This window comes from Coptis chinensis, chromosome 4 (genome assembly GCF_015680905.1).
Source record: "Coptis chinensis isolate HL-2020 chromosome 4, ASM1568090v1, whole genome shotgun sequence".
Lineage (NCBI taxonomy): Eukaryota > Viridiplantae > Streptophyta > Magnoliopsida > Ranunculales > Ranunculaceae > Coptis > Coptis chinensis.
The window spans coordinates 7,911,506-7,934,800 of record NC_141459.1 but is presented as its reverse complement, the minus strand read 5'-3'; the positions used below and the strand labels follow the sequence as shown (position 1 = coordinate 7,934,800).

At 36.9% G+C, this 23,295-nt stretch overlaps 2 protein-coding genes across 3 annotated transcripts; both read right to left on the bottom strand.

Moving 5' to 3' along the window:
- Positions 1-925: 925 nt before the first annotated feature.
- Positions 926-8,944, bottom strand: MAPKKK5 (mitogen-activated protein kinase kinase kinase 5). Of its 2 annotated transcripts, none has more exons than XM_086606674.1 (11): positions 8,347-8,942; positions 6,766-7,617; positions 6,597-6,684; positions 5,744-5,806; positions 5,477-5,640; positions 4,920-4,995; positions 3,123-3,182; positions 2,640-2,765; positions 1,962-2,171; positions 1,770-1,870; positions 926-1,528 (listed from the first exon to the last, which is right to left on the bottom strand). In XM_086606674.1, exons 1-11 carry the CDS (start codon positions 8,817-8,819, stop codon positions 1,270-1,272), a joined length of 2,472 nt encoding a protein of 823 aa, XP_086462800.1. In that variant the 5' UTR covers positions 8,820-8,942; the 3' UTR covers positions 926-1,269. The 2 variants fall into 2 exon arrangements, with proteins under 2 accessions (XP_086462800.1, XP_086462801.1); XM_086606675.1 differs by having other exon boundaries at positions 1,428-1,658; positions 8,347-8,944.
- Positions 8,945-16,069: 7,125 nt separating this feature from the next.
- LOC147501620 (Ribosomal protein L25/Gln-tRNA synthetase, anti-codon-binding domain-containing protein) lies at positions 16,070-23,154 on the bottom strand. Its single transcript, XM_086606673.1, has 3 exons — positions 22,732-23,154; positions 22,521-22,650; positions 16,070-16,649 (listed from the first exon to the last, which is right to left on the bottom strand). The coding sequence occupies exons 1-3, from the start codon at positions 23,095-23,097 to the stop codon at positions 16,396-16,398; spliced, it is 750 nt and encodes a 249-aa protein (XP_086462799.1). The 5' UTR covers positions 23,098-23,154; the 3' UTR covers positions 16,070-16,395.
- Between the last annotated feature and the right edge of the window lie 141 nt (positions 23,155-23,295).

Here is a 23,295-nt window from a genome sequence, read left to right as displayed (position 1 = left end):
TGTAATCGATAATTTATTTCCAACAAAAATCATTGTTATGACGTATTTGAACTTGTAACTTGAAATTGTAAACTCTCTTCTCGCATTTAATTATAGAATAGAAATTTCGTTTATCGGGCTCATCTTTTATGGGGAAGCGTGAGAAAAGGAAGTTGCATGGGGAGGTAGGTCGTACTCCACGAGAGTTTCAAGATAAGTAGAGTGCCACTGAAAGTACAAACAACACCAAACAGGATAAGGTCTTGAATGTGGATGAACCCTTGTGAAATGTAAAATGAAAAGCATGCTAGGAAGTTTCAGCCAATCAAGAAACCTTCTTATCACTTTCCTCACTCGATGATCATCAAGTATCTCATTAGACAATACTTGATTCCATGATCACTTCGCTTCGAAGCTCGGTCAAGTGGAGTTGCATATCTCAACTCATTGAGGATATCCCTAGCGTTATCACACTGTCACTTCCTTTTTAGTCACAAAGATGAAATGCGATGGCATTAAGTGAGATTAATTCCCTATTCTTAGTTTTATTCAATGTTTAACCGGTTTATTTTTATTTAGAGTGAACGTTCGGGGTATGTGGCCAAAATATTTTTGGTTGGTTTCTGTCCTTATCTCTTCTTTTTGTCTCCCTCTCCACTCTCCACGCCTTTTCCATCTCTCCCTCTCCACTCTCCACGCACTTTAATTCTCCGCTCACGCCCCCACTGCTATGCAGTATACTAGTAGTAAGTAATATCTAAACTGTTGGGCTTATAACAGATTTTGGGCTTGGCTATGTTGACATATTTTGTTTACTTTATGTTACAACCTATTGGGATTTTTGGCACCCCCTCGATAGAATTCCTGGCTCCGCCCCTGGATGCTCAGAAGATTTTTCATTTTAATTTCCCACAAAAGATTATTGATGAACAAAATGAAAGCAAAGTGCGCTGAAAGGAGCATTTTTATAGTACAGTTCAGTATGATTACATCATTTGTGTTCTAACAAATACAAAAACCTCTGAAACTAAATAAATCCTAGACATCTAACTATTTTCAAACATTCCTTCCTGAGAGAAGTCATGTCCAAAGGAGATGGAGATACATGGAAGAACCATTTACAGATTTAGCAGTGTCACTTGGGATACAACTCTAGAGGAATATACAAACGTCAGAAGGAGGTATCACCAAATACAGGTTTCCAAATACTCTTCTCTTCCACGGAACGGTTGAAGACTTCATTGTCTCCCGTTCTGATTTTGCTAACTCATGTCAGAAAGTATGTGCAAGTCACATTCTGAGCCTCTGCAACTCATGAACCACCTTATAATGTGCCCCTTTTTGTGTTAGTGCTTGGACGGTGCAAGCGTTACTGCCCCACATGCCCACATGTGTATCGTTGATACCTTCTGAAGATGTCTTGGAAGTTCGTGCGCGGTTATAATGTGGTGGAGATAAACCAGGAAGGGCCTCAAGGGTAGAACGAGGAGAGTGGAGGCATGCTGCTGCAGAGTCGCAAGTTGTAGGATGAGATTGTTGAGCACTTTCACTGGAAAGAAAACAATAATCTTGTATGAAGCCGGATCTGGAATCATGCCTGATGAAATTGCAAATTGAGACACAAGCTACATATTCTTTCTTTTTCATTCATCCTTTTCAATTGTATTTGTGTCCAATTTCTATAAGAGTGCAGATATCACAAGATCAATCTCATGATGAGGGGTTAACTTTTTCAATCTTGTGGTATCGTTTCTTTTTCTAGACCAGAAGGTATATTGCAAAAAACCTACCCATTGACAAACATATTTCTTTTAGTGGTGTGTGTCCTTGATGAGATTGGCATTGAATCAACTTTATAAGCAATCCACTCTCTTGGACTATGTGGCGCATCCTGTATAAGTAACATGTTAGGTTATTCTACCGTACCGTCATTATGTGGCATATAGATGGGTGAGAAATCAAAATGTAAAATTAAAACTTACCCCGCGTTTCATCACAGAAAATGTGTGAGCGCAAACCTGAACTTCTGTATGGTTGGAGTTTTTCAGAAAAGGATGCTCTAGTAACATGCTTGCTGATGGCCTCTCTGCAGGATTTCTTGTAAAACAACATTGCAGGAAAGCCTTGCCCGAAGGTGATAATATTTCCGGAATGGGAGGAGTTTCTTTCCAAACCTTGAACATAGCTGCAGCCTGCACATAAAGTGAAAAAGAATTACTTCAAGTAGCAAAGATGTGCAAGAGAAGTAACAGTGGAAAGAGTGAGATTGTGCTTACGACCAAAATTAGGATGAAAATAAGATTCAGACACAGTTTCAAAAAGAGTGGTGATCCAATAATGAACCATATATTAATGGTTTCAAACTAGAAGACTGAATGGCATACTCTTATTGAGTTTTGAATAGCCAAAGGTGAATAAATTTCGGGTTAGCATGTGTGCAATCTATAGCTAATAAGTCTTCGAGTTTGAACACAGTAAATGTTAACAGTTTTGTTTTCAAAAGTCTACTTTTTCAAATAAAAGTAAGAACTAATCTCAACCAGTTCATATGGATTCAATACTGGGAAATAGAATGCATCAGGGAACCATAATAGAGTTTGCAGGACAACTTTTTAGATTCCATACTGAATAAGGCGTGATAATATAGTTCATGTGCTTACCCCTTCAAACTCACTCCATGGTGGTTTCCCATTCACAATCTCAATAATAGTACAACCCAAACTCCAAATGTCAACCGCAAAAGCAAAATCACCATTTGTATCCTTCTGATTCACAGCATGTATGAGCTGCATAAAAGGAATTGGTGTCAAAGCAGTGTAAAAATGAAATGTCAGACTCAGGGACTGAGCCAGCCTCCAGTATCTGGACTATCCAGATTGAGCTAAATGCATGACACTCCAAGGCCACATTCTACACCAAAGTTCCATGCATGTAAAAAAAATTCAAATGCAAGTCAATTTTGAGTAACAGGCGTCAGTTGACACGAATGCAAGTCAGTTAATTGATTTATGGATCGAGTCCTACACAATAAGGAGTTGATGAATGATCCAACTCTGGATGATCTAATGGGTTAAACCGTGCAAAGCAATGACAACAATGTATAACTGAAGAACAAACAACTAGAGGGGAAGAACAAGAGATACCTCTGGAGCCATCCAATATGGACTTCCCTTCATTGAAAGCTCAGCTGCTTGTCCAGAAAGCTGAACAGAAATCAGATTTCCAAATTTTGAAGAGGAGGAAGTACCAAAATGACTCAGTAATATCTGAAATTCAATACTTACAGAAAAAAAAAACGTTTACATCTTGTCCTAAGGACATGACTCATTACTTAAACTTGATGAGAAATAGACAGGCAATGAACATATATATTCCCAAGGATGGAGACGGGGGGTAGTCGCCCCCCTAAATTTTTTGAAAACCCAAGAAATTACACTACAATTAGTACAAAAATTCCTCAATATATAAGGCTTCGCCCCTTCAAAAATTTAGAGTACAGTGTACTATTGCCCCCTCATATACCTTGCCCCCCCTAACCCGAAATCCTGGCTCCGTCCCTGTATATCCCATAAACATGTAACTGTACAGAAGCTGCCATTAACAGATGCACAAATACATAGAACAATGCTTGGATTTTATGCAAAGAAAGCAATAAGCTCAATATGTAACAAGTTGTGGGTGACAAGATTAAGAAAACAGGACTGCTACATTTGACAGACCTACAGAACATTTGTGCTTTTAGACAAAAATACTAGGGGGTACAACGTACTATCCCAAAACTGCACTTTGATACAATGTACTATTTTATGTACCGATTGATGCAATGTACTGATTGAAATTGGCCAATTGATACAACAAGCATGATTCAGGCCAAAAACACACGATACATAATGTAACTTATAACACACAAAATGACCCACGTCTTCTGTTTGACAGCAACATCCAACTTCTTCTTCAATTCAACCACATTTTCAATCTTGTTCTATCTTGAGCTTTTTCTTCAATTCATCCTCACTCCAGCATTCTAATTTGGTTTGAATCATGCTCGTTGTATCAATTTCAATTAGTACATTGCATCAATTGGTACAAAAAATAGTACGTTGTATCAATGTGCAGTTTTCTGATAGCACGTTGTATGTTTTGGTATTTCTGACATGCTTTTATTGTCAGTAGAGAAACATTTTTATAGGTCAAGCAAGTGCTCCTCATTTTTTCATAATGCATTAGTTGTGCAAATATTTTCAATAGCAAAATGATTGGTTTTTTAACTTTTTTTCCATGAGACTGGGTTTACCAAGTTTGGGAAGAATTTTAAGTAGTTTGTCTTACTCGCAAAGAAGACTAGAGAAGAACTACAATGGGAGAAACATCTCTTCTAAAATCTCAAATAGTGAGCTAATTTTGACTAGTTCACTATAACTCTATCAAAATGATAGTTTCAGGTGAAAGAAATTCTCCTAACTTTTGTTGCTGAACCTAACTCGAATAAGGCTACTAGCTAGGAAATGCTAGATAAAAGTCAGATAAGAGAAGTATCATTGATTCGCCTGAACTTTTTCTTTTTATTGTTGCAATATCTTTAAACATTTTTAACGCTAACCAACTTTGGGGTGTCCTTAACATTTAGTATATGACAATTTCAATAACAGGGAATGCAGAATGTTGGTTCATACTGGCAAACAATTTAGGCCACTGTGAGACATGGAATGATAATCCTGTCAGATGGACACAAACGAAGGGCATAGCTGAAGTTGCCAGAAAAGAGGACAGTGCAGATAGACGCGAATAAGATGCTGATAGCAGGAAGTCGGAGTTGCATAACAAACAAACCTTAATTAGACTAATTTAAAGATATGGAACCAGAAAAAAAAATCCAAACATTGAGTGCTATCTAAACTGTGATTGGTGGATCAGTAGATCAGCAAAGTATTCAAACTCACGTGTTTTGCCATTCCAAAGTCAGCAAGCTTAACAACTCCAGATGCATTAACAAGCAAATTTGCTCCCTTGATATCCCTAAAAGATGATCATCAAATTAGTATAATCATTACCAATACTGATAGTCGAAACAAATGACATAAGGAAACTGATAAGCTCCTATGAGAAAGGGCCAAATCTGCTCCACAAAGAAAAACAAGATCCCCCTTGCTAAGTTATGTGTTTCCCCTCTCATCCGGCATAGAGGCAGTAACATATATCAACAGTCGACACAAGTGGTCCATTACAATATAACCAGGATACAAGAGGGCTTCTTATCCAATGTGGCATTAAACCCCAATGGCGTATCAAATCTCCCTTTTGGTCATACAACTTTTCGTGGAACTACGCAATAATGCTAACTATATACCATCGTATCAATAAAATCCAAATCACTATTAACTCCAGCCGAAAGAGCCAGCTGCAGTTTGACACAAACAGAACAGGACTTGCTAATACTATAGTCTTTCTGTAACTAGTGGTTTCTCACAATATACAGTATCAAGAAAAGATTTCTCACCTGTGGATTGTCTTTGTGCTATGCAAGTATGCCAAACCACTGAGAATATGACGTGTGAAACTTCGAACTACAGATTCTGTAATAGCGCCACAATGGTCGCGCACATATTTATTTATTGATCCAGGATGAACATACTCCAAATATATGTAGAAGCGATCACCCACCTGCTTAACATAAAGCAGCAGTTACTAAAACTCAGCTCAAAATATCTTCATCAGTCAAACCTGAAAATCAACAGGATACGTAGGCAACCAAGGTAAAACTCACTATTTCACTGCCATAGTACTGCACAATGTTTGGATGCTTTAACTGGCTTAGAACTTTGATTTCCTGTCACAATGTAAAGATTCGGCAGTTCTTAAATTGCACAAATTAAAGTTTTATCATCCGGAAAAAAACAGGCCTACCCAGGTATTTGGGAATAAGCACCACATATCCTGACCATGGCTCAATTAGTATAGACAAAGATATTCGATGTCCATAACCCATAAAACACAATATTCTTCAAGATTTCCACGCGCAGGGAAAGAGGAGGAGGTGTGTGAGTGTGTGTGTGTGGGCATGGGGGAGAGTGGGTGGTTGGTTCAAAATCAAAGAATTATTATTAAACAGATCAAAATCTTTTCACTATAAGCCCATCATTAACTTTAGATACAGCTTACTTTGACTGACAATTTTTTGGTCATATATCAAAGAACTAATATGGTGAGTGACATGATTTCTGCTTCACCACGTAGCCAATAGTTTTGGTTTTGTAATCAATACTTATACGTATTGGATTTTAGCAGCAAGCCAGTAATCATCAGAATAGAACTGATTATTTCTCTTTCCAATAGTTACTAGGAAGGAAAATATAATAATCGACATTCAGGCAATCTCTGTAATAAAATAATCATCAGAATAGAACCTATAATAAGACTAAACATAATGCAAATGAAAGACGGGTTTCAGAAATTGTAAAAACAGAACAGCTCACCTAGCAATAATTAAAATAATCAACAGATAATCTGGTACCTAACACACATTGTGAGTTTTTCTGTTTTTTCTTTTTCATTTTTTCCTTTTGCAGATAAAAGCATTGTACATAAAATAAAAGAATGTAAGTGATCAGCCAAATAACCTGCTCTAATTGCTGTATACACTCGGAAGACTTGGGATCATCAGGAATCAAATCAACTTCTTTCATTGCACATAAAGCCCCAGTTTCCCTGTAGGCAGAACATTGGTTAGTCTTCACAGTGGAAGAGACAAATAACTCTTCAAAAAGATAATAAAAGTTCGATAACTACCGATTGGTGGCAACATAAACACTTCCAAAAGTACCACGTCCAATAAGCTTTCCTTTTTTCCATTGACTTGTCATCGGTGATACCTCAGCTTTAATTAAAGTTTGATGTGCCAACACCATCTGAGAAGATACAGAAGATCCCGGAGGACGGGGTAATGGGTGAACACTGGCCTGACCTTCACTTTCGTGCCGTGAAGCAGAGCCTCCTGGAGACATCTTAGGATGCAAGGGAGATCCACTTGAATTTTTGGGATTCAGACTAGGACCATTACTCTCATGCCGTGGAGCACAGGTCTCTGGAGACATCTTAGGATGCAAGGGAGACCCACTTGGACTTTTGGGATTCAGGCCAGGACCATTATTCTGATGCTGTGAAGCAGAGCTCTCTGGGGAATTCTTAGGATGCATGGGTGATCCACTTGGATTTTTGGGAGTGAGGCCAGGACCATTACTCTCATGCCGTGAAGCAGAACTTTCTGGAGACATGTTAGGATGCATGGGAGATCCACTTGGATTTTTGGGATTCAAGACAGGACCATCAGGGCTAGGCCACAGTGGACTTGTAAACATGTCTGTGGCTGCCATCTCTGGGGCAGACCAAACATATCCTCGATGAGCCCCATGAGGAGAAGGGGAAAATTCCCCAATACTCAATCTTCGAGGGCTAAGTGTGGGACTGGATAAGCCACTCCCTGGAGCGCTCATAGCAGAAGCATTAATCCTGAAACAGCTCTCATCATTTCTGAACCCAGTTCGATCTCGACACACCTTCTTACCTCGATCACTTGGAGATTTTGTTGACAATGTGTCAACCTGTTCTGTAATCTTGTGAATGGTCTGGTAAGTGAAATTCCTTCAATGCAAGAGTATACACATGTAAGTTCCAGATGATGGAAGAAAAGATTAATTTAACACAATGTGCATGATGTACTGAAAATTATTGCAAAAAATAACACAAAGGAGCATATCAAAATGATTGATTTCTCTACACTTTCCTGCTCAAAGTTTTTCAGATGCTTCTGTTTCTGGATATAACAATTTCTTCAAAAGAAGTTGCTTTATTGATACTGCTCCTCTAGGTCCTTATTCTCAACAATTTAATTATTCCCTGCATACTCAAAGCTAAATCTATTTCGTGTGTAAAGCCAAATAAGAATTGAGGCCGGAAGGAATGAATTACGGGTTTGTCTTGTTTTAGATTTATTAATACTACTACTCTGAGCTAGCAATAATACTTATGCCATCACATCAAAAGCCCAATTAATTAGACGAAAACTTGTTTTGGTAATTGGCAATAACTTTTATTAAAAATAAAAGAAGCAGCAAATCTTCTATATAGGTTGTAGCTAGAACACAAAAATCTCTCAAACAACCTTTGTGGCCTTGTCTAACAAAATTCAACAATCCCAAATTATTACTGTTGTCTTCAATTACTTATTATAATCTCTTCATCTTGATTAATTGCATAGTCTTTCAGTTGGAATTTCTCTTAAACCTAAAACTTACAAGCTCAAAATTCTCCTAAAACATATAATCTCAATTACAAAAATGCAATTACACCATGTAATCTAAAAACACATACCTTCCAATTCCAAGACAAGACCCGGCATCGCCTCCAATCTCATCCCCCCTCTCCTCGGACGGCGGTCTACTACTACACACTTCTTTGGGAGAAGGCAAAGGAAACCGTCTCAAATGCGAAGCATTCCAAGCAGTGTCTCGGAAAAGCACAGATGATTCAGGTAAAGGCAAAGGTTGAGGCTGTGCAGGTGATGATCTTGAAGAAGAAAACTCAACTTCACTAGAGGATGCACAAATATTATTATTATCAGATAACCGTAAAAAATTTGTTAATGGTAATCTACCTACATCAATATCACGTATATGTCTAACTTTCTTTGCACGTGTTAATCTTGGTTGAGGATCACGATGATGGTGGTTTGTTTTTTTGAAAAACAAGGATATGTCTCGTTTTGTTGGTGAAGATGAAGATGGAGATGATGAAGATGACTTTGGTGAGGACAATGAAGAAAATGCACTTTGCAACCACTGCATGTCTTTTGGATCGAAAACATGGTACGTAAAATTTTTTTTTTTTTTTTTTGTTTTATGGTTTGTAAACTATGGACTACGATGAAAAGGTGACGTGAAAAATGTTATTTGAATATTGAATTTGTTGGAAATGATGATTGTGTTTGGAGATTTCACTATAAAGTCACACTTCTATCTAGCTATTTTATATCCCAAATGATTTTAACTTCGAACTCACAATGAAATCACTCATCCCAAGACTTTAGTAGATATCACAACAAACTCAACATAGCAAAACAACTAGTTTATCATCACAATTCATAGCAACAATAAATATAGAAGTAAATAATGCAAAGAGACACAAAGATTTAAGGTGGTTCGGTAAATATTACCTATATCCACACAAAAGCCGAGTTTCCTTTATAGTAAAGATTGGAGAGTTTACAAGAGATAATAAGAATTAAGAACAAGAGGTTCACTCAAACTCTAGTTCAATAGAGCTCCCACAATACCCAAGAAATGAATCTCTCAAAGTTATCTCAAAACCATAATCTATTTTCTTTATATAGGTACACATAGAAAAAAGGTGAGAAAATGGGCTTTGGGCCAAAATTTCGTAATCTGTCAAAATTCCAGAAGACATGAGCGTAGGGTGCGCCTTGGTCATGGCCAACCTCCAATAGCTTCAGCGCGTGGTGCACCTTAGTTTGGTTATAGTAGAGCGTGGGGAACGCTCTCTTCTCCAAATTCAGAAGTGTACTGAAGGCAACATGGGTGGACACCGGAGCAAAGCTCGACGGTTCCACAAACCCAACAATCTCCCACTTGGAACCTTCGAGATTCTATATGCACATTGCATCTCAATTGTAACAACTCAATCCAAATCCAATTTACTAATGAAAATACTCGGCTCATCCAAGATGGGTCTTCTAGCAAGAAGACCCGACGAAGTTGAACACGTACTTCAACTTCATCTTCACAACACCCCTACCATGACATAGACATGTCTCCGTGGTACTCCATAAATAACACAATATCCGTTTCACCGCTTCCCAATGATGTTTGCCAAGATTAGCTATAAACCTCCAAGCAACTTCCACTGCATGGGATATATCCGAGTGCGTGCAAACCATGTACCATCGCCTAGGGGCTTGTTGGAAACCATGCAAGCTCTTTCTTAGTTTGCGCACCATATTCTCTCTATCCTTCCGTAAGAATAGTTGTCGCGTGTAAATCTCCTCAACATGGTCACAATGGAGGTAAGCAGTTTTCATATCTAACTGCTTAAGATTTAAACCTTCCGCTACAACAATACTAAACACTGATTGAAAAGTATTTGGGGAGAATATCATTGCCAAATATTTCTTGGAACCATCATGTTTCTCCTTGACTCGATACACCCATTTGCTCTGTAGAGTCATGTCCTTGGGTATTTTGGCTAACTCCCAAGTGACACTAAAGACGAGGGACTTCGTCTCATCATGCATAACAAGCTCCCACTTGCTAGCATCACCAACCTCCAATGCCGCATCATAGCAATGAGATTCACCATCATCAGTAAATAAATAGGTGGAGGGAGGATACTTCATGCTCGGTACAGTTTGCCTGGATAACCTCCTTAGTGCACGAGGTGGAGATGGACTTGGTGGTGTAGTCTCTTCACCCGAGTCACTACTATCATCATCTGACTGTGGAACTTCCACAACACCACGACTCATATAAGAGCCTTCCAACTCAACATACTCAGTGTTAGTGTTTGTAACTGGCTCCACAAGCTGTGCTTATTTTCTGTCCTTGTACAAAACCGTCTCACTGAACAAGGCATCTCTGCTTCAAATAATTTTCCGGTTTTGGTCATCCTAAAAACGATAACCAAGATTATCATCGCCATATCCAATGAAGGTACACTTGACATCAAGCTTACTTCTAGCTTGGTCACTAGTGTGCACATAGGACTCACACCCAAACACTTTCAAATGGGAAAGGTTCACATCCTTCCCACTCCACACTTCCTCTGGAATCCTGAAACCCAAAGGTACTGACGGTCCTCGGTTGATCGGGTAAGGCATGTCTTAACACTCTGCGCCCGAAATTGCTCGGGCAAAGCGCTGCTGGTGTCGCATACACCTAGCCCTATCTGTCAGTGTTCTAATCATCCGCTTTAAATTTGCAACCCCATTCTCCTGAAGTGTCCCTCGCAAAGTCTTTTCTATCTTGATGCCACTGTTAGCACAATACTTCTCAAAACCTGAATCAACATACTCTCCACTATTATCGGATCTCAGCTTCTTCACCTTGAAGCATGTCTCATTCTCAACCATGGCCTTTCACGTCTTGAACACTTCCAATACCTCAGACTTATGTCTCAAGAAATAGACTCACACCTTCCTAGTATGGTCATTAATGAAAGTCACAAAATATAACTTTTCGCCAAGTGAAGAGACATTAGCTGGCCCCCAGACATCTGTATGAATCAACTCAAGCTTTCTAGCTTTCAGAGTTTGACCCATCTCTTGAAAACTCACCCTTCTCTGCTTTTCAAACATGCAATTCTTGTAGAAGTCAAAGTCCGTCGACTCTAATGGGAGTTTACCAGTGGAGTGAAGGACTTGCATTCTTTTCTCACTCATGTGACCAAGTCTACGGTGCCAAACATTTGGATCCTTTTTGCCATTTGCCACGGCATTCGACCTACACCCGTGTGCGGTCATGTAGAGAGTACCATCCTTGTCGCCTTTAGCGACTATTAGAGAACCCTTAGAGATTTTCCAAGTATCCCTCGTGAAGATTGTAACAAATCCTTTACTAGCCAATTGACCCATCGAAATCAAATTCTTCTTCAAATCCGGAACGTGTCGAATATCCCTTAATAACCATGTCCTGTCTTTCAACTTGACACGGACATCACATTTGCCTACAATGGCACAAGATTGGTCATCACCAAGAAAGACTTTTACATGTTCACCTTTGGTATATTTCTCAAAGAACTCTCGATTTGAGGTCACATGGAATGATGCGCCGGAATCTAAAACTCAAGATTCCTTATTGTTCTCCATCAAACATATCAAGGCATCATCTTCCATTTCAACTACATTAGCTTCTTGATTATTCTTGTAGTTGTCATTCCTTGGTGCTTGACATCGGTTACTATAGTGGTCAAGTAAACCACAATTGTAACATATAATGATACTATCATATCTAGGTTCATCACTAGGGGCATGACAGTTCATTCTCCCCTTTCTATTTCTCTATTACCATGACCCTTTACCATGACCCTTGTGCACATGCATCCCAATGTCTAGGCCTAGGGGTGACTCATCGGATCGGCCTTTGGAACCCAATGTTTTTGAACTAATATGCCCCAAATCCAATCCAAACTCCTTTGAATTTCCTCCGCTAATATCATACTAACAACATCGTACCAATTTCAACTTATTCATTCCCAAGAAAAAGCCACTAATAGCCAAGCATTGCATTTTGTTGAGCATTCCAACTTGGAGTCATTTGTCCTATTAACGTCAATGCTCTCACTTTATCACTAAATGTAATCTCAACCGACTCAATTGGTCTTTCGTTTGGTTGAATTCATTTAAGTGGTCCTTGAAAGAATCATTCTCCGACATTCTCATGGATGAAAGAGCTTGGTAATCAAATAGACCTTGTTCGCAAAAATTATATCAAATCGAGATCCAAAGGTTGCTCATACATGCAAAAAATTGGAAATGCGTTAGTGCCTTCCTCAGCTAGTATCATACTAACAGACGCCGTCGTCTTCTCATTTTAATATAAATGAAGGCCACCGACTTTGAGAGACTCAATCGAATTGTCGCCAATGCTTTTCTATCTAACAAATCCTATTCACTTTGCTCGTAACTCGCTAGCTTCTCTCCCATCAAAGGTTCATACAAATCTTTTTGATAGAGTATGTCCTCAATTTGCATCCTCCAATAGCTGAAGTTTGTACTATCAAACTTCTCTATTTTGTAGCTTCCTTTTGTCGGTCGTCATGACTCCCACTGAACCAAAACAACGGTGGAGAACTTCTTAGAGGAATTTCTACAAACACCTAGCCTCTCTGCTAAAGGTGGAGTCTTTTCTCACACACTTTGTTCCAATAATTCAAACCGTGGCTCTGATACCACTTGTTGGGAGATTTCACTAGAAAGTCACACATCAATCTAGCTACTTTCTATCCCAAATGATTTCAATTTGGAGCTCACACTAAGAAAATCACCCACCCAAGACTTTGGTAGTTATTACAACAAACTCAACATAGCAAAACCACTAATTTATCATCACAATTCATAACAACAATAAATATGGAAGTAAATAATGCAAAGAGACACAAAATTTAAGGTGGTTCGGTAAATATTACCTACATCCACATAAGAGCCGAGTTTAACATATATAAATATTGGAGTTTACAAGAGAAATGAAATCAAGAACAAGATGCCTCACTTAAACCCTAGCTCAATAGAGCTCCCACAATACCCAAGAAATAAATCTCTCAAAGTTATCTCAAAATCCTAATCCATTTTATTTATATAGATACACATAGAAAAAAGGTGAGAAAATGGGCTTTGGGCCGAAATTTTGTAATCTGTCAAAATTTTGGAAGACATGAGCGCAGGGTGCGCCTTGGTCATGGCCAACCTCCAATAGCTTCAGCGCGTGGTGCACCATAGTTTGATTGTAGTAGAGCGCGGGCGCACTCTCTTCTCCAAATTCAGAAGTGTATTGAAGGCAACATGGGCAGCAGACACCGGAGTAAAACTGGACGGTTCCACAAACCCAACAGATTGAGCTGAAAAGTTGATGATGGTGTTGGGTCGCTGTGGTGTGCTAGTGCAACAACGTGTTTTCCACATCAAGGCAAGCACGGGTTTGTACTTTTGTTCAAGAAAGTCAATTGCACGAGAAGGCCGGGAAGATTGGTGTTTGGTTATTTTGTCAGTTTATGGTCGTGGTGTCATTTCTGAGTGATTGGCATAATGTTTGTTTAATTTGTTTTATATTATCGGGAAAGTAAATGTTTGTTTTTTCATAGTAGATGAAGAATATATTGCCTGAAACTGAAATTTTGTAATATGCTAAAGTACTGTAAATCCTTGACAAAATTACAGCTATAACTGCAGAGAAAAGCCTTTTAAAGGTATGAATATAAAAAGTTCCTATAAATTCATGAACATCGTTTAATTGCAACTTTTTTCATAACGCTTGAATACTTGATTATGGATTGGGAAAGAAGAAATTATAATGATTGACACTGAAGTCCGTGTCCAGGAAAAAATAAAAATAAAACAAGACACTGAAGTCCGTGTAAGCAGTCGTATGTGAACAAGTAACCTTGAATCTAAAACTCGTGACTTTGTAATGTCAACTTATCTGAGTTATTAGTGTCTTGATTGTGTGTCTCACTGTCTCCATTCATTTGTATATATTAGGAAATTAGGAATAAACTCAACTTTTAATGGAACAAAATTTCTAAATGTTATACTTTAAACCATCTATTGGATTAAGTATTTTGTTTAAGGGAGGGATTCTAGAAACAAATTTAAAATCATTTGGATATTTATAAGTTTTGGATTAGACTAATATTTTGTAGATATGATCTTTTAACTATTCTAAATATTGTTACAAATAATAAAAAAAAAAAAAAATTTCTAAACTTGTCAAATATATTATAAAAAATGGTGAAAATGAACGGTCTACAATTAGCCAAATTTTATAAATTGTTAATTACATTTGACAAGTTTAGAATTTTTTTATTTTTTTGATTATTTGTGACAATGTTTAAAATAGTTAGGAAATCATATCTACAAAAAATTAGTCTAATCCGAAACTTATAAATGTCCTAACGATTTTGAATTTGTCTACGTATCAAGATAAAATATGTCTCTAGAACTCCTCCCTTTCTTTTATTACCCATTCAAAAGATACTCAAGGCAATCTCCACAGCAAGACTGACAAAATTGAATTTATTTATGAAGTCATTTAAGAAAACTGCAGTGCTAAGTCAAGCTTGTAGAATGGCTTGCAAATTCTATTTTAAAATAGCAAGGATTGTAGAACTGTACAAAAGAATGGTCACCAAATGTTTAAAGAGATTATTACAAATTAAGAATTACGACTAAAAGTTTCGTTGGAAAATAATAGTTTTATAGAAAGTAAATCTGGTCCTATATATGACTTTTAAGAGCGTCTGATAGTTGAAAGTTTTGACGAAATGTTGAAGCCAAAAATGTCCAATGTGATATGGAAAAAAAGGAGGAATGTACAATGTAGTATCAAAGAATCACACTATCCCGTATAAATTACGCATAGCAATGTCAAGGGTTTGGAGTTTGGACTATGTGGTTAGGTGAGGAAAAGTCTGACCCATTGCTCCTTGACTGCTAAGAACAATTGACCTTTTAACTTCTACTTTTGGCATGTTTTCACGTAGTAGTGCTTTCAGTTTTGCGAGGAAAAACATGGCAACGACCCCCTTACAGAAAATGGACTAGGGACTGCAGCAAGCGAGTAAGATAGGCCTCCAGATTTACTTCAACAATGATATTGCTTTAATATCTGATATCTCAGTTTGTAAAATGGGAAATTTAAGATCTTAGAGCAAGTCCAATGGAGAGCTGCTAAAAGGTGCTACATAGGTTTTTAGCTTGCCCAGTTAAATTTGGCACTCCAAAATCAAAAAATCAATCCAATCACGTTTTCTGTTTTGAAGCGCTAAATAATACGGATGACATAGTTTCTGCCATCAGTCTATTATTTTGTAATTTACGTAAAATTTTTTTGGACAGACGACACAATTTCTGCCGTCCGTCGAAATTTAACACACGGACGGTAGAAACTATGTCGTCCGTCTCCCGAACTTATTATAGCAGTTGTTAGCAAATGTCTTAACTTTGGCTGGATTTTTGACTCCTTCCAAATTTAAGACCCTTTTAGCAGTCCTATTAGAATAACATTTTTGTAGTTTGGGTGCTATATTTGCCTTTAGCAGCCCATATAACCCCCCATTGAACTTGCTCTTAGCACAATAGCACATCCTGAATGAGGCTACAGCCTAGTAAAAAGATGGAATTTTTTAGTAGTTATAACAGTAGAGCATTGGCAACAAAACTACTTAGTAGTATTTAGTAGCAACAATACGTCATCTCATTATTATCAAATTTCGTCTGGAGATATTAGAAATATTCCACAATGATAATACACTGGGTGTCTGGGTTGAAACACGCACTAAATAGATGTGTTGACAAAATGGGCAAAAGAGATATCCAAAGAACTTTCAATAACATAATTAAGCGGTAAGTGTTACTTTTCTTGATGTGCTACTGCTCAAAATGACCAAGAAAACATCACTCGGAAACATACATGCTTCTTCTTTACACTATCGTCACTGGCAGTATAGATTAGTATGACCAAACCATGTCTGAAGTAAAATAAGAGAGAGCAAGAGAGGCCAAGAAGTAAAATGGGACTAACACCACCAAAGCAAATAAGATCGCAACAAACTTCACTCAAGTCTTCTCCGGACGCAATTACTAATTCTACAAACTCCATTGTCATAGGTGCCAAGAGTTTAGCTCTGTTACCGAATCTAAGCAGCAATTACTGCTTTTGCAACTACCTTTTTCTTAGGTTTCACGACTTTTGGCTTTGTTCCCATAACCTTACATATTGGTTTCTTCTCATTCTTACTCAAGAGCTGCAACGATGGATGGACTTTTAAATCATCCACGTATACGCCATCTTCAATATCCAAATTGCTCACATCCACCTCAACTTTAGGAGGAATGTGCTCAGCTGGACACTGGTAGAGTAATTGTTCTCTTATCTTGTGAAGATATCCCCCTGCTCCATAAAAAGAAACAGAATAACATCAACCAATTATATAGATCTCTTACCAGGATTAGCATCAAGAAAATTTAAACTTCAGTATCAGAATATAAATGGGAGGTGTCAATCCAAACAAAGGTCGTTACCAAGTATTGCTAAGCATTTATAAGTTGAATGAGATGGGTTGTTAGTGTGGAACCAAATGAAGACAACAAAACTGACATTTTGGCATTGCATTATAGGAAGTATGCAAACCCAGCTTGCAATAACTGACACCACCAAGTTTCACTTAACAAATTGTTGCATGGGAAGTTCACCTATAAATTATAAATGTAGAGAAAAAGGGAGTGGGAATTAAACTAAGGGTGTGTTTGATAGGCCCTTTTGCCATGGCAAATGATGGAAAATGACACCGTTCACCTGCTACAGTGCTATTTGCCAGTGTTTGATAGCATTTTTTCTCCGTATTTGCCATAAGTGGTGATTTGCCATGATATTTTGGCGAAATTTTCTTTGGGGGGGGGGGGTAAGCGAATTTGCCATGAGAAAATAACACTGATATTTGCCACCAAACCGATTTTTATTTGCCACAAAAAAGGAGGGGGGACCGAGAGTTCCTCCCAACTTTTCTTCTCGTTCTCTACTACCAAAAACAAAATAAAGGTTGAAGAAGAAGACCAACCAAGAGAGTTTGAGCTCTTAAATCATAGGTAAATCTTACTATCTCTCTTCTTTTGTTCTCAATCACTTATCATCTCTTATGCTCTCAATATCTCTACTCTTCTTCTCTCATTTTAATTTCATTAACTTTTGTTCTCCACTTTTCTATTTTGTTCTCTACTCCACTTCTGTGTTTTTTATATCTATTCTTCTCTCAATATTTGCTATTATTGTTATTTTAAATAGTTTGTTTAGGGCTAGGGTTTGTCCAATTTGTGGAAATTTGGGTTCACTTTTTGTGTAAAATAAATATTATTGATGTTTAAAAACTAGTTTGATGCTTTGAAACAGACATTGTATACTTTTCCCTCTTGTGGTTAACTATTATGTCACTCTTGTGACAAGGTACATATCATGCGACATATGACTATAATTGTGATTTATAATCATGGTTCTTGTAAACTTGTTTGTTAAAATCTTAGTTTATTCATATAATGTTATGTTAAATAGTGGATTTTATTGTGTAAATTGTTGTTTGCAAACATAAGCTAGCCACGGATATAAATTCATGTGTTATATTCTTGTTCCTACGGTTGGCATATAGTCTTATTAATTAGGTCTTGACACATTAATAAGTCATGAGGCCAGATTGTTTGTTGTCTTTTATGTTAGTTCATGCATAATTTTACTTCCAATTGTTGTTTGAGATTTAGAAGTTTGGAACACAATCTGTCAATCTGTCAATCTGTCATGCATTATAAAAGCTCGGGAAAAAGAAGAGAAACACTATTGGATCAAATGCTTAAACAATATAGGGAGTTTTTCTCAAACACTATATGGTAGAAATGAGAATGAACTAGGACTTTATATGTAGAACTAAATAGCATATCTCACATTCTCACATGTAAAAGACTTTCTATAGTTCAATTTTAAGTAAGTTTAAGTGACATACGACTAGTAAGCTCCACCATATACACATGGTTCAATTTTGGTCCTTAGAGTGCTATGGAACTTATCAAAACCATGAGTATATGTACTATAGTGCTAATGCCTTTTTTTTTTTTTATATTGAATATATACAAGTGGTACTTTCTTGATTATTTGGTGTTGCTATTAGTATGTCTCGAGTGTTATGAGTAACGTACTATTAATGAGGACAACATAGTATTTTGTATTATCATTAATGTGATACAAGTGAAGTATTTGATATAGTTTAATTGATTCGGTCATATAATTGATTATGTTCTCATATTTTTTTTTAGGCTATGTTTGTGTTTGTTTATTAATTTCTCTCAATGTTATTTTATGCTGATTCGATTATTGTTGTATAAGCTTTTGTAGAATGCCAACTGAGAGAGAGCATAGGTTAGCTGTGGTTATCATGATCCTAATGATTGTGCAAGCCATGATGTGGTATCAATGGTATAGAAGATATAAGCGAAGAAGAAGAAGATTTATCCCTAGGGCCTCGATGTAAATTGGGATGTCCAAAACTGCAAAAGAAAGGTACAACTTCCAGCATTCATCTTTGCGTAATGTTGTTGAAAGAACCATTGGTGTGTTGAAGAAAAGATTTGCTTACCTTAGGGCTATGCCATACCATGATGTTGAGATGCATGCAAAAATAATATGTGCATGTTGTTGTTTGCATAATTTTTTACGAGATGATATAAATGATGTGCTAGAGGAAAGTTAAGTTGATATAGAGGAAGCTAATGGAGAAGTAAGTGTTGATGTGGGGATAACCCTTACTCCAAATGTGGGTTGGACAACATGGAGAGATGAGTTCATGGAGGATATGTGGGAACATAGAGATGAACAAGTCTAGTTATTGTTGTGCATTATTGTTCTAGTTTGCTGTTTAGTTTTGTTATTTTGGTGGGTTGGTTGTATTAAACTTGCTTATTTTGATGTTTGAAATGAAGGGTTTGTTGCTCTCATGAGTTTATTGAATCAAACTTGGTTATGCTTATAGAGAGAATGAAAGATTGTTATTCTCATTGGTTGTTTCTATTAAGCTTGCTTATGAAATATGTTACGCTATGTATATATGTTTTCTACTTTTTCATGTAATGTTGCACCCCGTTTTAGAATATGGACTCTGAAAGACCCATACAAGAACATAATGCAAAAACAAAGGCCGCATCATGCCCTCCACCAATTCCAATTACTGATGTGGGAAGTTCTCAAAGGAAAGCACCAAATTCGTTGGAATGATGGAATGGACAACATTCTTGTTGGAACTTTATATGATATTATGTCTAGTATAGGGAGGGGTTCTCAAAATTCTAATGTTTCCAAGAAGGAGACTCCGGATCAGATTGCAAATGCAGTAACCAATTCTGGAATACAAAAAGTGATAGTCCTTACTTTCCAAACATAGCAGAGCTAAGAGCACAAGCAGAGCTCCTAGTCCTTACTTTCCAACATTGTGTAGTACTTTCCTCTACTCCTTACTTCAATCGTACTTAGCAATATATAGGATTCACCATTTTTGAAGGGACATCACGAAGAATTCCTCTACAAAATCCTCCTAGTGTCAATTTCTAAAAAATAACGCCCAAATATGTTTTCAAAGTTTCTTTGAAGTTTTTTTTGCAAATAAAATTAGGTGAGACACAAAATACGTTGATAGGTTGATAGGTATGTAGATACTACCGGGCGCACCACAGTTTAGTTATAAAATCAGTTTTGTCAAAAGAGACGGATAAAACAAAGTTAATAAGTGGGATACGTGATTAATAAGTTACGAAAATTGTTGGTTCATCCATAAACCAGAACCAAAGAGCTAGCAGCTTCACCAGTTTTTTAATTGTTTAGGCTAGCAAGATGTTGGATACTTAACCATGTGACATAAATATGACTTTCCCCATCAAATTTTGGCAAGCTCTGTTGCAACTGATGCTGTGAAAGTGTGAAGTCTTCTTAGCTGGAAAACTTGCTTTGAGCGTCCAATATGAGTTATTGCCAATTGGTTAACGCCAAGGTTTTGTGGAGAGAATCTTGGGGTAGGTTGTTCCATGCATGCAAAGGCTAGGTGATAGTTAGATCTTTGGGCGGTTCAGGAAATTGAAAACGTAATTTTATATAGGTTTAATTTTGAAATTTTAATTTTGGTTGAAATTGTGAAAAAATTGTTAAAAATAATTTTCCGTGACAAATTTTTGACAATCAAACAGTGACAAGTGGTTGCAAATGGTGGTAAATGTCATTTGCCATGGAGTAGTCAAACAATGGCAAATCCAGATTTGCCATGAATTATTTGCATTTGCCCACTTTATTAGCCATGAGAAATTTGCCACGGGCAAATGGTAACAAAATTTGTTTTTGCCACAATTCCTATCAAACACACCCTAAGGTCCTGTTTGACTGTTGGGACATTTTTCACTATAAATTTTCTCCTGGAATCTGATGAAGATTTTCCTGAGAAAATCATTATAATGAAGAAAATGAAAATAAGTTTGTCAACAAAACAGTAAGAAAAAAATAAGAAAAGAAACCAAAAGCTTAAACTGAGGACAGTAAATTAATTTTTTGTTAGCTGTCTATCTTAGTATCTTTCCACATGAACAATGGCTAACCAACCTCTTTTAACATGTATAAATGTTACCAACAAACAAAGGGGAAAAGGGCACAGTGTACACCTTCAAATTCTTTGCTAGGATTGTCACTAATTACATCAAGATGACTGTCACACAAACTTTATAATACGTAAATTAGACCGTTATTTAAGAGTCTTGCAAATTGACTGTGCTTTACTGGTGTCATTTTGCGCCCGCCCTTAAAATTGAGTATAAATGTTTGTCATATTTGAGAGCAGTTACATGATATGCTTTATATACCAAAAGGTTTTTTGTTCAATTTACATAGCACAGTTACGACCACAAAAGTATGCAAAGCTTTTGGGTATCTGATAGAATTTCAAGAAGTTGGTAAGCGTATTTTTTACAAACTTCAGTATTTCAGCCATTGTTAAACTTTTCCAAAATTTCAGTTTGAAAATACCAACGCTGAGGCCCAAAACGACAGTTTCTATTATGATAATGATAGTAACAGACACTAATACTAATATGCTTAAGGGTTTGCAAAAACAAATTTTATACCTTACATCCTACTTTGGAATTTATTAATATTCATCATGTCATAAGAGGCATTAATACATCTTTTTATCCCAATACATCAACTTCTATAGCGTTTTCAAACTGAAATATATTATAGGTCTTTCTATCAGCATTGAGTAGAATATGCCTCAATGTAGATCTGTCATCCTGACAACCAAGGAACACAGTTTTCTTTGGAGATGTTAAAAGCATAGAGAAAATATCAACATCATTATATAGAGTCAAATAAGCTATAATAACCTATAAGCTATGACTCGAGTTGTTTATATAACAAACTCAAAAAACTCTTCAATTAATTCAAACATCATTTATTTATTTACAGTTTTTTTAGTCAGTAGTAGGCAGGAGGTAATACTCGAATTCGAGACATCTAGCTTCGAAGGCATGAAAACACACTAATCAGTTGTTTGATTGGGTTATGAATACTTACCCTAAAAAATTGGTTCAATATGGGACTAAAACCAACCATTCCTCAATGAAGATTGTGTCAAAGTAGAAGCAGAGATCGAAGCAAAGGTAGGTACATTAGATTCTGATTATGAAAGCGGAAATCAAGAGCTCACACAAACTCCACGCAATGCATAATGATGGCAATTCAACATTTTTGCAATAAGACGAAGTATGATTTATTTGACACAGCTTATTTATTTTTTTGTTCTACCAAGGTTTATAGTCGTAGCTACTGCTTAGGTTTTGGCCATGCGGTTAACATTTTAACAGTTAATGAAATGCACCACTAAAAACCAAACAAGAAAAACAAACTTTTGTACCAATAGGAAGATATAAACATCCAAAAGTATCAAACCATACCCCCACCATATACATTCCCATCTTGATTCTTGACTGCTCTAGTGTCAAGTTTTAAAATGTTTTGTAAGTTCCTATAGTCGCACACTCGCACCACACATTTGAACTTTTTTTTTTTTTGCTCGGTCACACATTTGAACTTTACCTACCAATTTTCTTTAAGTCGAGCAGAGAAGACTAACCTATTTGGTGTATGCATCTGAGTCTAGATTTGCAATAACTAGTTACATTATTTCATTTCGTTACCAACACTAATCATGCATTTCATCAAACACATTAAAAACATAAACTAACTAACCTTTCTGAATACCAGGTGACTTCTCCACCCCTTTAAAAACAACAGGTACATTAACATTCAACTCCGAACCTTCATTTGCCCAAACAAGCACCAAATTCAAAACACTCCCCGTCTCCGGATCCCTATGAATCTGCACAATAAAAACACCAAACTATCAAAAAAAACAACAACAACAACCCCAACCAATTATCTCAACCTCTATTCCCATTACCTTTATAGGAAGAACAGTGCCCGAGTCAATAAGACAACTAGAACCTGCCCCAGCACGAATTTGCAACTGAAAAGTAGTTGAACAAAAATATGGCAATTCAACAGATTTAAGTATTGCATTAATTTGTTTTCTCTCAGTAGTCAAGAGCTGTTTTCTTGAAATGGGTTTGTTTGGGTCTTGTTGGTCTTGTGTAAATACTACTGTTGGTATTTTTCCTTGTGATCTTTCTCTACCGGATATTCTTGGTCCAGTGTATTCTCTTGGCACTGCTTGGATTGTATGGTATGATAAAAATGAGGATGCCGATGTTTTTCCTATGTGATTCAACACTACTCTTTTTAATCCTGCGCTAAACAGTCTCTCCATTTTTTCTATGTTGGGAGTTTTTCTGGTTTTGAGTGTGTGTCTCGTTTCTACTACTAGTAGGTCACTTGATTTGGAACGATAAAGAACTGGGCTTGGTCTTGGGCTTGGGCTTGGGCCCTGGCCTTTGGATGAAATATTATATCTTCCGAATAATGGCAGATGTGGTTGGGGCTAAAACATTTGCATCAAAGCCCAACC

Excerpts from the sequence above, each read along its gene's own strand:
- LOC147501620 (XM_086606673.1), bottom strand. The coding sequence starts at position 23,097 with ATGGAGAGACTGTTTAGCGCAGGATTAAAAAGAGTAGTGTTGAATCAC. Across the intron at positions 22,651-22,731 it reads GCACTGTTCTTCCTATAAAG|ATTCATAGGGATCCGGAGAC; the intron begins GTAATGGGAATA and ends TTTATTGTGCAG. Across the intron at positions 16,650-22,520 it reads GTCACCTGGTATTCAGAAAG|GGGGATATCTTCACAAGATA; the intron begins GTTAGTTAGTTT and ends TTTATGGAGCAG.
- MAPKKK5 (XM_086606674.1), bottom strand. The coding sequence starts at position 8,819 with ATGCAGTGGTTGCAAAGTGCATTTTCTTCATTGTCCTCACCAAAGTCA. Across the intron at positions 6,685-6,765 it reads GTTTATGTTGCCACCAATCG|GGAAACTGGGGCTTTATGTG; the intron begins GTAGTTATCGAA and ends TTCTGCCTACAG. Across the intron at positions 1,871-1,961 it reads TTTCTGTGATGAAACGCGGG|GATGCGCCACATAGTCCAAG; the intron begins GTAAGTTTTAAT and ends TTACTTATACAG.